This window comes from Cyprinus carpio, chromosome A1, assembly GCF_018340385.1.
Source record: "Cyprinus carpio isolate SPL01 chromosome A1, ASM1834038v1, whole genome shotgun sequence".
Lineage (NCBI taxonomy): Eukaryota > Metazoa > Chordata > Actinopteri > Cypriniformes > Cyprinidae > Cyprinus > Cyprinus carpio.
Genome location: NC_056572.1, coordinates 6,985,770 through 7,000,363, shown reverse-complemented (window position 1 = coordinate 7,000,363; position 14,594 = coordinate 6,985,770). Strand labels below are relative to the sequence as shown.

General features: G+C 34.8%; 1 protein-coding gene across 1 annotated transcript in view; it reads right to left on the bottom strand.

Annotated features, from left to right (window-relative positions):
- LOC109061405 (protein sidekick-1-like) overlaps nucleotides 1-14,594 on the bottom strand; it is a 206,867-nt gene that overhangs the window by 30,671 nt on the left and 161,602 nt on the right. Inside the window, 5 exon segments of the mRNA XM_042729635.1 lie at nucleotides 338-527; nucleotides 3,111-3,226; nucleotides 5,451-5,688; nucleotides 9,874-10,024; nucleotides 10,475-10,584. Coding sequence (XP_042585569.1) covers nucleotides 338-527; nucleotides 3,111-3,226; nucleotides 5,451-5,688; nucleotides 9,874-10,024; nucleotides 10,475-10,584 — 805 coding nt within the window.

Below are 14,594 nucleotides of genomic sequence, written 5' to 3'. Positions count from 1 at the left end.
TGCATGTGTGTTTGTCTGTGTCTGGAGCCACGTGGGAGGTAATGCCAGTCTGAATGTCGGGCACAGCTGGAAACCACCAGAGCATGAAGCAAGACGTAACTATGAGCTAGCATTATGAATGTGTGTGTGCGTGTTTACTGGTGTGTGAGTGTGTGAAGGAACATCTGCTAAATGGGTAGCTTTCACTCAAAGTCTAATTTTGACCCAATGTGTGTGTGAACATTTATTTTTGCTTTTGTGATGCGTGTACGATTTGTCAGAACCAGTGGGAATGTTTGAAGAATTAGATGATGCGTTCTGTTCAGTGGGCGATGCATTGATTTTATTGGTTGCTTACCATCATCCTTGGTTCTCTCAACTGTGGGGGGGAGGCTGGGTGGTCCGTCACCGACACGTGTAAATGCGAGCACCTGAACCTCATACAGGATGAACTTGCTAAGGTTTTTTAAAAGAAGCAAGTGAGTCTGGTTCCCGTTCACCAGCTGGACCTGGGGAGCCCGCTCTGAATCTTTTTCTCTGTATAATACCTAGAGATAAAAGGAAACAAGGAAATATAAGTCACACAGAAACAGTTTTGATGTGATATAGAGTGTTGGAACATCCTAAAATCAACAACAACCATACAGTGTGTAGTAGTGCTCGCTAATTACTGTTTTATATATACTACTCATTCTTAAGGTTAGGGATCTGAGCAAACCCCTGATGGATGATTAAATAGACCAGAATATCATGGCCATGTACACACTGCAGGTAAATTTGGTTGTCAGTTCACCTTTTAGTGCTTAATCCTATTCTGAACACACAAAATTCAGTAATTTACAGGAGTGACAAATGCAAATTGACAAACCAAATTGTCTCCTGGAAAATTCAGCTAGTAAAAACCGCATTAACAAAGACCCTATGCAGTGTGTAGGGAACCGGACTAAACAACTAGTTGCTAATGATGTATTTAAATGCAGATTAGAGCTGTGTCTCTCTTCTGTACGCACAATGCAGGACATCACAGGGAACGAGGTACATCTTGACTCATTAGTGTTGCCAGATTTATGCTATAAAAACAATCAAACTAAAACAAGCTCATAATAAACTTAAATCCAAAATTATATCTTGGAAATAAGCCACATACCAAAATAAGTGGACCTTCCAAGCATACACAAAACATGACAGCTCAGTCAATGGTGGTTTAGTTGGTCACTATAATATTACTTAGGTCAAAAATAGTGGATACCAAATGCACGAGACAACAGACTGTTCTTATGGTAACCATGCTGTCAATCATCACAATTTCGAAGGTGAGTTATTGTTAATTTAGGAGATTTACTACCATATAAATGCAGTTGTTGTCACTCCTGAAACTTTACAGTGTGTCCACTGCAATAGAGATGTACAGTAGAGATGAGTTCTTTTGACTTGGGCTAGAAGGCAACTACACTGCAACCGCTCACAACACTTCAGTATCTTCCTGTTCATCACATCACTGTTTCTTCAGATAAAAATTAAGAAAAAAAAGCAACAAGTTCAAGTTTTGCCTAACTTGGGTCCTGACTTCAGAAGTGATCAGTAATTAATTGTGTTATTTCATTTCCTCCCCGCTTTTTACAGTGTAAGCATTTTATCAATTGGCTTCTTCCGACAATGTGTAAAAGGAAAAACTGTTTCAGCAATTTCATGATCTTGCATCATGTCACTCTACACAGCCTAAGCAGAAAATTGAGAAAGCCTTATACAAGCAACAGTGCGCAGGGGTTTCAATAGCTTCACATACTTTATAGATGTGTTCAAAATGAACACAATACGAACTATGTTCCGCTGAATGTGTGTGCATTAAAGCATGAGGAAAAACTTTTGTAAATGTGTGTATCAATAGCTCTATGTGGTACAAAGTGCCTTTGGTGCATGATACAAGCATTACATTAGATGTGTAGAAGTGTACTGCATATTCTTTTTTGCTACGATGCTTCTGAGTAGTTCTGCTATGTGGTTGTTAGGCTGTTCTGCTTGGTTTCTTACTTTCCCACTTACTTTTTGGTTTCTTACTTTTTTTTGGAGCCCTCCTCCTCCAAAAAAAATAAATAAATTATATACGCAATAGATCTTTTTTTCCATATTGTAATGTATATTCATATGTAATGGACTTTCAGGTGAAATGTAGGGCAGGGACTTGGCAAAATCCATTGGTTGATGATTGGATGGAGGCAAATCTGAATGCAAGCTTGCTGTTGATTTTGGAAGAGCAGGGTTTACGCTGACTAAATTACTTTACTAAGTCCGACATACATCACCGGACAGAAGTCTGTCATTTTGCCACAAGATCGAGGTTTGACATTTTGATAAAATATTACAAGGTCAAAACATTTTGAAAAATGAAATATGCATTCACAATAAGATCCATAACATACTTTTACAAATTAGTTATTTTCATTTCATGACGACTTTAAATATACCTGCAAACTCTGTAATGGTGAAAAAAAAGATTCCAATTTCTTGGAATCAGCAGTTGAAATCATTTCAGAAAATGGTGATATTAGAATAGAACTACATGTTTAGGTGGCAACATTCTTTTGAAAAAAACACAAATGTCTATGATAACATCCTAAACTGTAAAATGACTTTAGAAACTATGACAACCTTAACAGTTTTGACAAAAATAAAATGTTAACGTTTTATAAAATGATAAACCTGCAATTTCAGCCCACTAAATGATTATGTATATTATATATAACTGGTCTACAACAAAAATGGCAGAGGGACTGAAAAAAAAAGATGCTAATTCACTCTCTGGCAGTCTGAATGAAAAATTACAAGTTTGCACATGTTTAAAGGGATAATTCACCCCAAAAATATAATTCTGTCATCATAAATATGAAGCTATCATGTTTTAAAAATACTGGACCACTTCAATGTATATACTAAATAAATACATCTGCTTGAATACATTCATTAAAATATCTTCCTAGACAAGCACTGCTAATAAAATAATTCCAATCAGATGTCTCCATATACAGTAGAAATTCACCCTTCTGCAGTGTTTTGGCAGGCAGAACTCTCCAGCCAAACCTGTGGGGGATTTTAAGGGTCTTAAAGCATTCTCTTTAATATAGTAACCGTACCTTGTAACCAAGGATGTGTCCATTCTTCTGGTGTTCAGGGACCGAACCCCACGTGACCAATATACTTGTGGAGCTCATTGCTTCTGCGCTCACATTTTCTGGGGCACCAGAGGGAACTGAAAACACACCCATATGAAAAGCCATTTTATACTAAAGCAAAAACCTACTCAAGGCTGTGTGTTAGAGTGATTTTACAGCACTTAAAGGCTGTTTTTCATCATATTGGAACAACAATAAGAAAAAAGACTCCAATTATCATTAATAGTAATGCGAATAAACAATTCCACCAAGTAATACAGCTCATTAGCCTACGGCTGATGTCTTACCAGCTGACTCAAAACTATTTCTTTCGGTCAGGGTTTCACATCTACTGACTATTTTTGCTGAAATCTCACTCTCTTCTATTGGAGTCTGTCACATGCACTGATTAAAAATGGAAGAGTGCTGACAACTTAAACAACATCCTCTGACATTTCTCTAAGATTCCCTGTCATGTGAAGCTTCGCTGAAATAAGAACAGGAGAACTGCATGAGCATAAATTCTTGTAATGGACTGATTTAGGATACAATCTGAAGGGGCAGCTTTACCCTGTGATTGTGTGTGATGTATAGTTGTTCCTTCATGGCTTGCCGGCATATGTTCATGTACAGCTTCAGTGAGAAAAAGATTTTCAAAGACGCTTTCTTAAGTCCTATTCAGATGGTAATCGTTTCTCATGTGAACATCGGTAAAAATAACTTTACATGGCACCTCAGTAATAAAACTAATGGATTCAGATGCACATTTATTCACAGTGAAGAAGCAAGTTCTCTGATCCTATGACCTACGACCTCGGGAATGTGCTGCTCATGTGGTCAGTCGCATAAAAATTGTTTTCTGAGGCATTTTATCTCTCAAAATGATGTCATTAAAAATGTGGAGATTAGCAGAAATAAGTTAATGCATCCTCTTATTTACCTAAGGTAAACATAAAGCTGCTTGGTTTATATTTTCATATATACAATTGTATATAATATACATTTTAAAATTATATTGCATACCTGTTATATATAATAATGACCCATTTCCAATGTTTACATGCTTTTCTTCTCTCCCTTTTTTTGTTCTTATAACTGCTCCCACTCGCTGGGGTGGAGCAGTAATGAAATGCTGTTCCTGTAAATACTTTGGCGCATTTCAGTAATAAATATGTATGCAAATTACAGTGAAGCGCAATAGTTCCTGTACGGTGTTTGGCAGTGGTCAAAAAAGATTTAAACAGTGAATTTTGAATTTTTTTTCTTGTAAACTCGGAGAGGATTCGGACGCAAGTAAATTACCACATAACCTTGTTTTTTGTCAAAAAACAGTGGGTAATTTGGCTGGGGATTTTTACTCTGGATTCGGACAGCAATAAAATCACAATAAAAAATAGCTTACGTCCCCCTGAGAAACAATTAGCGTTCGAATTGGGCTTTATTCTGTTATTTAGGTGTAAGAGAACTGCGCAAAAAATTGTGTTTAAAATATGCGGTTTTAACATTTGCTGAGAAAAATGATTCACAGCATGTCCGTCAGTTCTTCAATGTGAGAGGTAGCTAACTGTAGGATCCTTACACTCCTGAAAAACATTGTAGGATTTCAAAAATGTGATTTCCAGGACTGGAAAGCATATAAAATCTACAAAGGTCATGAAAAAGCTGTGGAAATTTCAAGAGTGAATGTAATTTTCATATTCAACAGGAAAATTCATGGACAAACGGATGTTTGAAACCTGTAAGTGGTCACTGCCAAGGCCACAAGTGCCCACCTCACCAGCTGCCTCTGATCATTTCAGATTTTCTAGAATTTGTCTAAGGGTTGACAGGATCATTAACTCAGCAGGGAGTCGCTGGAGCTGCTAAAACCCACCCGCTGCGAGATGTGGCCTCGGGCACAGACTCCATCTGAGTCTCCAGCGGCTATGTAAATGAAGCTTACGACTAAAAATCGGCTTGTAGGGCGCAGCTAAACTGTAGCTTACTTAGAGTTACTAAGGAATGCAGCAACTTGTGGCATTAATCTAAAAATCAACTGACATATCTTTATAAGAATTTCATCTAAATTCTAAATTCTTATCGTATATTTTATGCTATCCATCTTATAAATCACAAGTAAAATGAAAAAATGATCAAAATGGAAATTTGACCATAACACAATGATGCTTATATTAACATAACTCATTTGGTTACATACAAAACATCAACTATTTTGTTTCTTTTCCTCAAATGCATGACATTAATCATTCATTTATCATTTATTTTGATCGCAACTTATAAAAACCAAAAGTGGAGAAGCAACCATGTTTTATGGAAAGTCACCTGACTCTTTAGTTTTGCCCAACACAGGACTGCTCCAGGGTCCAGGCCCGATGCCGTTGAAAGCCTGAATACTCAGCTCGTACTCCGTCCACTCCTCAAGTCCCTCCACTGTCACCTCCCGAGTGAGGCGCTCAGAAACGGTCTCCATCCGGGGCAGGCCAAGCCCATCTGCTCTCTGTGCACGTACACGGTAACCCACGCTTTCAGGATTTCCGTTATAAGCTGCCTCTGGAAGTGGCTACAAAAGATGAAGAGGAAAAATTTTGGGACGGGAGAGACTTTGATAAACCTACATCAATAATAAGACCCAAACGCTGTGAATTGGATTGGAGGTGCTATTGAAAAATGATGCTATGTAAAATGGTTAACAAACTGTGTGACAGGATAAAGTTATATAGAGTGTCCTCAACATTTCTGAACACTTCAGGCACTTTAAATATAAGAATTTCATTGCATTAGATAACAAAAAAAAAAAAAAAAAAAAAAAAAAAAAATAGCACTCCTGCACACTGTTGTCTAATGCAAGGAAATAGATACAAGATGGGTTAAAAGTCTGGGTTCAGTAATATTTGTCAACAACAAAAAAAAATAATAATTTAGCAATGACCCATTAAATTGATAAAGTGTCAGAAAAAAAGAAAAAAAAAGAAGAACTTAGTTACTAAAGATTTCTGTTTAAAAAAATGCTGTTCTTTTAAACTTTCTATTTATCAAAGAATCTTGAAAAAAATATCATTGTTTCCACATTATTTTAAGAAGCACAGCTGTTTTCAACATTGATAATAATAAGAAATGTTTTTTTGAGCACCAAATCAGCATTTTAGAATGATTTCTGAAAGATCGTGTGACACTGAAAACTGGAGTAATGATGTAAAAAATTCTGCTTTTTAATCACAGGAATAAATTACATTTCAAAATATATTCAAATAGAAAACAACTATTTTAAAATGTAATAACATTTCACAATATTACTGTTTTTACTATCATTTTAATCAAATAAATGCAGTTAAGTAAATGTAATCTTACATGGGGTGTAATCCACCCCAAACTTAGTAGTGTATAAAAACAGAAAAAATTAAGAGAAACTTCAGTTGTACAAACACATTTTGAGCAATTGTATTGGTATGGTACCAAAATTTAAGGGCTGAAAAAATTGAACTAATTTTCTGCATGCTAATCTTACTCAACAGGAATTGGAAATAAATGTTTCGCGGCTCATCCCGGTGGCTAAGTTCTACGATGATCTGGATGAATGAAAAGCTTCACAAGCATCAAATTGTGTGCAGCAAACAGAAAGGAAGTTCCTTAATCTCCTCATAAACATAAATTAAATGACATTTCAAATTGGCTGTAATGCAGTTCAGTCCCTCGCCTGCTTCAGCCTCACGCTGGCACACAGCTCGAGACATTTTCCAGCATTGGATGCCAAGAGTTCGCACATGGTTGCTCGCCTAGTACTTTAATGCACACTCAAAACCTTACGATGTTCACAGCTTCAGTACATTGACTGCTTGAAAGCATTTCTATTAAAATGCTTTTGGCTAGTCGACGAATGCTGATGCGAGTGACTTCATAGGTATGGGCCAAATCAGTGTTTGAGTTCTTATGGTCTTCATGATAAGGTGCTAATCTTTAATTGCTTGTAACATCATGATTTATTATATTATGTGATATAAAACATCGTTAAAAGCTATTTCATCTATGTCCATTTGAGTGTTAGTCCATCTACAACAAGCAAGCGACAAGCATTTTGATGAGCTTGTTTCACTTTGGTTTATTTTCAGTTTGGGTAAATTAGATTACAAGTGGCTAGTGAATAAGACTTTTGTGCTGAAACACCAAAATGGTTTAGTTAATCAAAACTAATTAGTGTTGCTTTCTAAATACTTCTGAAGGTCAATGCATTTCCACAGCAACTCCTCATAAAATACATCTTCCAATGTAAATTCTCCGCATTAAAGACATTAACATTTAAGAAACTTGGGTTGCTTGGTAAATGACAGAAGAGGGGTATAACCTTTTATTTTATGGCAGCTACATAGAAGTTTTAGTATGAGTGTAATAAATTACTATCCATAAAAAAGGGTTAGAGGTCACTGTTTTCATTTTCAGTGCTTTTGAAGTACTGCATTAAGCACTATTATGTCCTGATGGTCATTTTTCAGCACCAACACCCCACAAATGTGCTTCTTTGCAGAAGCCATTTTTTTAGATTAAATGGAGTCCTGTCTTATGAAATGACAGCCTTCATGTTATGTGCATCTACAACTCAAATTCTTCGATCGCTCTTCAAGCTTTGAAAAGGTGAGAGGGGAAAAAAGGAGAACTGAAGGAGAAAATAACAGCAATTACATCTGATACTGACAGACACTATGGCTTGTGATAGAAAAACCAGACAGGAAAAATAAGCTGTCAACCTCTTCCAGCATATCCCTCAACTAAACAGTGTGCACACAGAAGTGCAACAGACAGTATTTGTGGGCATCTCTGCATGCATTTGAGTGTGCATAAATGGCTAGATTCTTATGAGAGCTCCAGTTTTTAAGATAAAGCTCACAACAAATCCAGAACCACCTCCTTTCGATCCAACAGGAGAACCTTTTTAAGCTCTTTGGTTCTTACAAATGGCATATGTTTAGGGGAATGTATAGGAAAAGCTCAAAAAAAAAAATAAAATATATATATATATATATATATATATATATATATATATATATATATATATATATATATATATAACACACATAGATATATACACACATACATATGTATATACACACACATATATATATATATATACAGTACAGACCAAAAGTTTGGAAACATTACTATTTTTAATGTTTTTGAAAGAAGTTTCTTCTGCTCATCAAGCCTGCATTTATTTGATCAAAAATACAGAAAAAAATTTAATGTTGTGAAATATTATTACAATTTAAAATAATTGTTTTTAAATTTATTATACTTTAAATTATCATTTATTTCTGTGATGCAAAGCTGAATTTTTAGGATCATTATCACATGATCCTTTAGAAATCATTCTAATATGATGATTCATTATCAAAGTTTGAAACAGTTCTGCTGCTTAATATTTTTTCAGAACATGCGATACTTTTTTAGGATACTTTGATGAATAAAAAGTAAAAAGAAGAAGAAGCTATGTTTTTAAAATATAAATATTTTGTAATAACAATATACACTACTGGTCAGTAATTTGGGGTCAGTAATTTTTTTTTTCTTTCTTTTTTTTAAAGAAAATCAGTCCTTTTATTCAGCAAGGATGTGTTAAATTGATAAAAAGTGAAAGTAAAGAAAATATATTATTAGAATATATATTATTAGAATTTGAATAATTACAGTGAATAAATGCAGTTCTTTTTAACCTTTTATTCATCAAATATATTAGACAGCAGAACTGTTTACAACCCTCATAATAAATCAAAATATATATATATATATACACACATATATATACACACACATATACATATATATATATATATATATATATATATATATATATATATATATATATATATATATATATATATATATATATATATATATATATATATATACACATACACATACATACAATTTTTTCCCCTGGGGATAATGATATACACTTTTAATATTTTTATAGAAAAGTAATTCAAAAACTACAAAAAAAAAAAAATCTTAATGATGAAAGTACTGTATGTATGTATGTCTGATATGTACATCATCAAAGAATAGCATTAATTTTTTTGTGATGTGTTTGTAAATCATTATAAATTGTTCATTTTAATAAACCGATTAAAAACTGATTCAATTTGTTTGTGTCCTCAAAAAAGTCCTGGGTGGCATTTTAAATGTATTAAAAAGTTTTCACAAAAAATGAATGTGGATATTTTGCCACATTATTGCAACATTATGCATATAAATTAAAATAATTTAATATTGTGAAAATATTAAATATTCCTTTACTGAAAATACTGGAAAAAGTTTTTTTTTTTTTTTTTTTTTTTAATTAAGATATTTTTTTCATACCATATTTTAGATCATGCATTATACTTTAATGATGTTTGGTCAAAATTATGGTTCACTCTGATTGGGAAAAATATTAATTTTATATTTTAAAATGTTATTTATACCTGTGATGGCAAAGCTGAATTTTCAGCAGCTATTACTAAAGTTTCACAAGGCCCTTACAGAAATTGAATACATTTTTGCTACATATAAAAGTATTAATTTATTTAAAAATATATATATAAAGAAAAAGAATCATACTGACCCCAGACTTTTTTACAGTATAGTACAGAACACAAAATCATATTTAAATACAGAAAACCTGTACTTGGTGCAAACTTGACTGTGTGTGTGTGTGTGTGTGTGTGTGTGTGTGTGTGTGTGTGTGTGTGTGTGTGTGTGTGTGACCATTTCTCACCTCCCAGCGAATCCTTAAACTTGTTTCACTTGCAGAAATTACTGTGAGATTTGTCAGGGCCACATCTGGATTAGACTGCAAGGTCTGCATCATACGAGAGGGCTGACTGAAGGGACTCGAACCCACAATGTTCACCTGCTTCATCCTGAACCTGAAAGGAATATGCAAGTGAGGAGAGACAAAAACAGCGTTTTTAATTCCCAGGTCTTGCTCTTAAGTAGCGGGAGAATGGGGAATTTTGCACAGGATAACAGATCTCTACAGCCTCTGATCATCTGTAATCCCTTTAGGACAAGATAGTGTGCTGAGAATCAGAAGACAATCTTTCCACAGGACCTTGAGAAAATCAATTACGGGGAAAAATAGAAAAGGGGAGTGAGAGGAAGACAGAAAGAGAGAATGAAGAAAAAATGAAAGAAAAAAAAAAACAACGAAGACTGTATAAAAAAAATAGTTGGAGACACATAACGCAGGGAGAGCCAGAAGTATAATGAGTGTTTGGTCAATATTGAAAGGATGTAAACAGCTGAAATTTACTCAGAAACCCTGCTAGGTTGATGGGAAAGTGGTTTTCCATTCAGCAAAGGAGCGAAAGGCTCACCTGTACTGAGTGAAGGGGATGAGATTGGGAATCTCCAGAGTGTCTGAAGCTGGTGGATTGTCTATCTCATACAGAACCTTCCATTCCTCGTCCTCACCCACAGTCTCCACCTGTGGTCACACAGAGGATGGGTTTGAAATGAAGAAAGCACAGCATTCTCCATGCTACAATGAACATACAATATACCAGACAATATTTAAACACACACACACACACACACACACACAACAAAAATATGAAATATGACAACATTTCAAACTGTCGTATGCTTTGCTACAGTCACATGACCTCACTATGTTGCATATTTATATCAGTATTAACTTTTTTTCTACAGTACAGAGATGGCAAAGGAACAGTAGCATTATTCTATGCTAAATGCTTTAAACAGTAGTAAACATTGCTACATGATCTCATCAATGATGCATGTCATTAAGTTGGTAATACAAATGGTTGTTTTGAACTTTTAATGCAATATTATGTAAAAATGCCCAATCATCATCCAAAAAAAAAAAAAAAAAAAAAAAAGCCTAAGAAAAGCTAAAATATTCCTATCAATGACTCTGGAAATGGAAGTATTGTAATGTTAATGTAAAATTATTGTATTATTATTATAAAAAATTTTCACAGTACAATAGTATTACTATAGTGATACATTTCTGTATTGATTTGTATGATTTCTATAACTAAATATTTTAAAGGGATACTCCATCCAAAAATTAAAATTTTGTCATTAATTTTTGTCACTCCTATTTACTTGGCAGTCTATGGGACAGCCACAGGCCTCCCAGTTTTCATCCAAAATATCTTAAATTGTGTTCCGAAGACCAACAAAGCTTTTATGAGTTTGGAATGACATGGGGGTAAGTGATTAATAGGGTTGCCACCTTCAGCAAGGCAAAATAAGGGACCCCCCCCCCCCCAAAAAAAAAAACAAACAAGCAAGTAACTATTAGCTCATAGCTCAACAATAAACCATGAGAAAACATGCTTCAGTATGTAAACTTTCAACAAAACACATTAATATTGTTGTTTTAAATTTGATTATTTATAATTATTCATTATTATTAGTCTTTTTTGACAGTTCTGCAGCTGTTACCTGGATGGGATGAATTTTTGGTTATGGTTCACCCAAAGATGAAAATTATGTCATAATTTACCCAGGTTGTTCTAAACCTATATAAAGTTATTTCTTCTGTTTAACACAAAAGAGGATACTTTGAATAATGTGGGTAACTAAACAGATGCTGGTCCTCAGTAACTTCCACAGTAGAGAAAAATACTATCAGATTCATTGGGGAACAGAAACTATTAGGATACTCACATTCTTAAAAGTATCTTCTTTTATTTTCAACAGAAGAAAGAAATTATTACAGGTTTGGAACAACTTATGGGTGTGTAAGCGATAACAAAATTTTCTTTTTTAGGTGAACTATCCCTTTAAGTCAGACAGTCCTTCGTGAACAACTGAAATGCCTCTCTGCAAAGTGCGCGTTCATCAATAGGTACAGGACAGACCCATGGGTAACGGGCCTGGAAGAGAAGACAATCCTGAATAAAGTCGTAATTTTTGTTATTTTTGGAGCAAAATGTATTTTCAATGCTTCAATAAATTCTAACGGACCCTCTGATGTCACATGGACTACTCTGATGATGTTTTTATTACCTTTCTGGATGTGGACAGTATACCATACATACATTTTCAATGGAGGGACAGAAAGCTCTCGGACTAAATCTAAAATATCTTAAACTGTGTTCTGAAGATGAACGGAGGTCTTACAGGTTTAGAACGACATGAGGGTGAGTCATTAATGACATAATTTTTGGCTGAACTAACCCTTTAATATAAAATTTTCATTTTGGGGTGGAGTATCCCTTATAAATTATAATTATAATAATAATCGCAAAAGAAAAACTATAAGGAATCTTGGTTTACTTGGAGATATGATGCAAGCATGTCAAAGCATAGAGATATTTTTTCCATTTATATCCAAGCTTGAGTAAAAATGCCATAACTTTTGGAAGTCAACTGACATCAACATAACAATCAACAAATGAGTCACACATTAGATGTTAAGATTACAGTTGAGACAGCTTGCAGTTCATATCAGATTTCACTTGATGTATACTTCAAACATGGGCAAATCAGGTCCCCCAGACTGTGTACAGTACATATCCTGCATCCCTCATTCCTATTATGAGTAGTACGGCAGAGAGTCATTTCAAATATATGGAGAATCAGATTTAGAGCTTTTCAGAGCTGATGATAGAAAAACTTTAGACTGACAGTAAAAAGCAACAGCAAACCCAACCGAGCTGCCCGCAGTGCAGACTCCATATCAGGGCTGTTTCCTTTGTTTTTCTGTGCTTTGTGTTTTTCGCCAAACAAAAGCATGTTGCTATAGATTCTCAACAATGACATGTGAGAGCCAGAGAGGGCTTGTTTATTTAACCACCTTGATCTTAATAAGGCCATACTAAGGTAATGAGCTAATTAAAAAGTGGATCCACAACATGAAAAAAAAAAAAAAAAAGAAATGCTACAAAGAGACACCAGATAATGTAACCAATCATTATCTGCAAACGAAAACTGCTTATCACTTTAAACATGTCACAATCATGTGACTCACATTTCCTCTAGGACCTCACTGAGAGCTGCTTTCACTTATTCATAGAGCAACCTGTGATTAATTTCATGCGGTTAGCTCTTTCCTATCATTATCATGTATAAACTGTCAAAATGCTTAAAAGGGGCCATATTCTACACTTCTAAAGCATTTCAATTTCCCCCTGAATTTCACTTATGATGTTAGTCAAGGTTTCTTACACAGAAAACAGTCATCATTTTACATTTTCCAGCCTCTCTCTGACCCTCTGACTGTTTTTGGCTACTGCACCTTTCAAATTTCCATATGTACTGTAAATGACCTCTGATATGATTGGCCAACCTCATAGTTTTATTCCATGGCAGAAACACACACACACACACACACACACACACACACACACACACACACACACACACACACACACACACACACACACACACACACAATAAATAAAACAAATTGTGAGATTTAAACAATTCAGAGAAAAAAATTCTGAGTTGTGAGATGTAATTTCAGAATTTGCAGGAAAAAAGTCAGAATTCTGTTTATATATCTCACAATTCTTATACTTTTTATTCTCGGAATTGAGAGAAATAAAAAGTCGTCAGAATAGTGAAATAAAAGTCACAATTACATTGTTATTATTTATTCCTTGGCAGAAACAGACTAAATTATGTTTTATTAAAAAAGTTCGGGATACACGTTCAGATAATGAGCCTAATGAACACGAGAGGAGCATATTCAGTAATCAGAAAGTAAGACCTATAGGTTTTGAATAATATCAGAGTAATGATGATAGAATTTCTTCATCACTTAAAGACTGAACAGGTGTTGGTATATAAATGTTGGTGAACATATGCTAATGAGCTCCTGTTGGTGACTTTTGCAGCTCAATATCCATAAATAATCTGGGTGGACTGGGGAGAAAGGCAGAAAAATGCAATTTTCCATGATATGTCTCTTTCCATATCACAAACTATATGTTGAAATAACTAGTACTTGGTTTTCATGTAAACACTGCATCTACATGGCATGTTTTGTGCAGCCCTGCTTGAGCAGAGGAAAGGAGGAAAGGTCAAAAGATTACAAAGGAAATCAGAATCGGCAAGCGACCTGGTCCAGGATACAGCTGTGAAGAAGTCAGCTGTAAAAAAAAAAAAAAAAAAACCACCCTAACACAAGCTGATTTCTAAGCCATAGACTTAAGACCCCATTAGTGCCACCTCAGTACCTCTAATCTTCTCCTCTCTCTTCTCTCATCCCTCCCTCTGACTCCCTCCCTCCTGCTCTCCCTCGATTAAACAGTATTAAAGACAGAAGCGGAGAAAACGAAGAGGAAAAGAGAGGGATCTCATTAGGAGGAGTTTTTCTCTTCATGCTGCACAGCACTGGACGCCATCCAAGAGGGGCTTAAACACATATGCACACACACACAAACACACACAGCACACCTAAAGGACTGGGAGACACGGTGCATGACATCTCCTTAGCCTCCTCGTACTATGTCAAATACA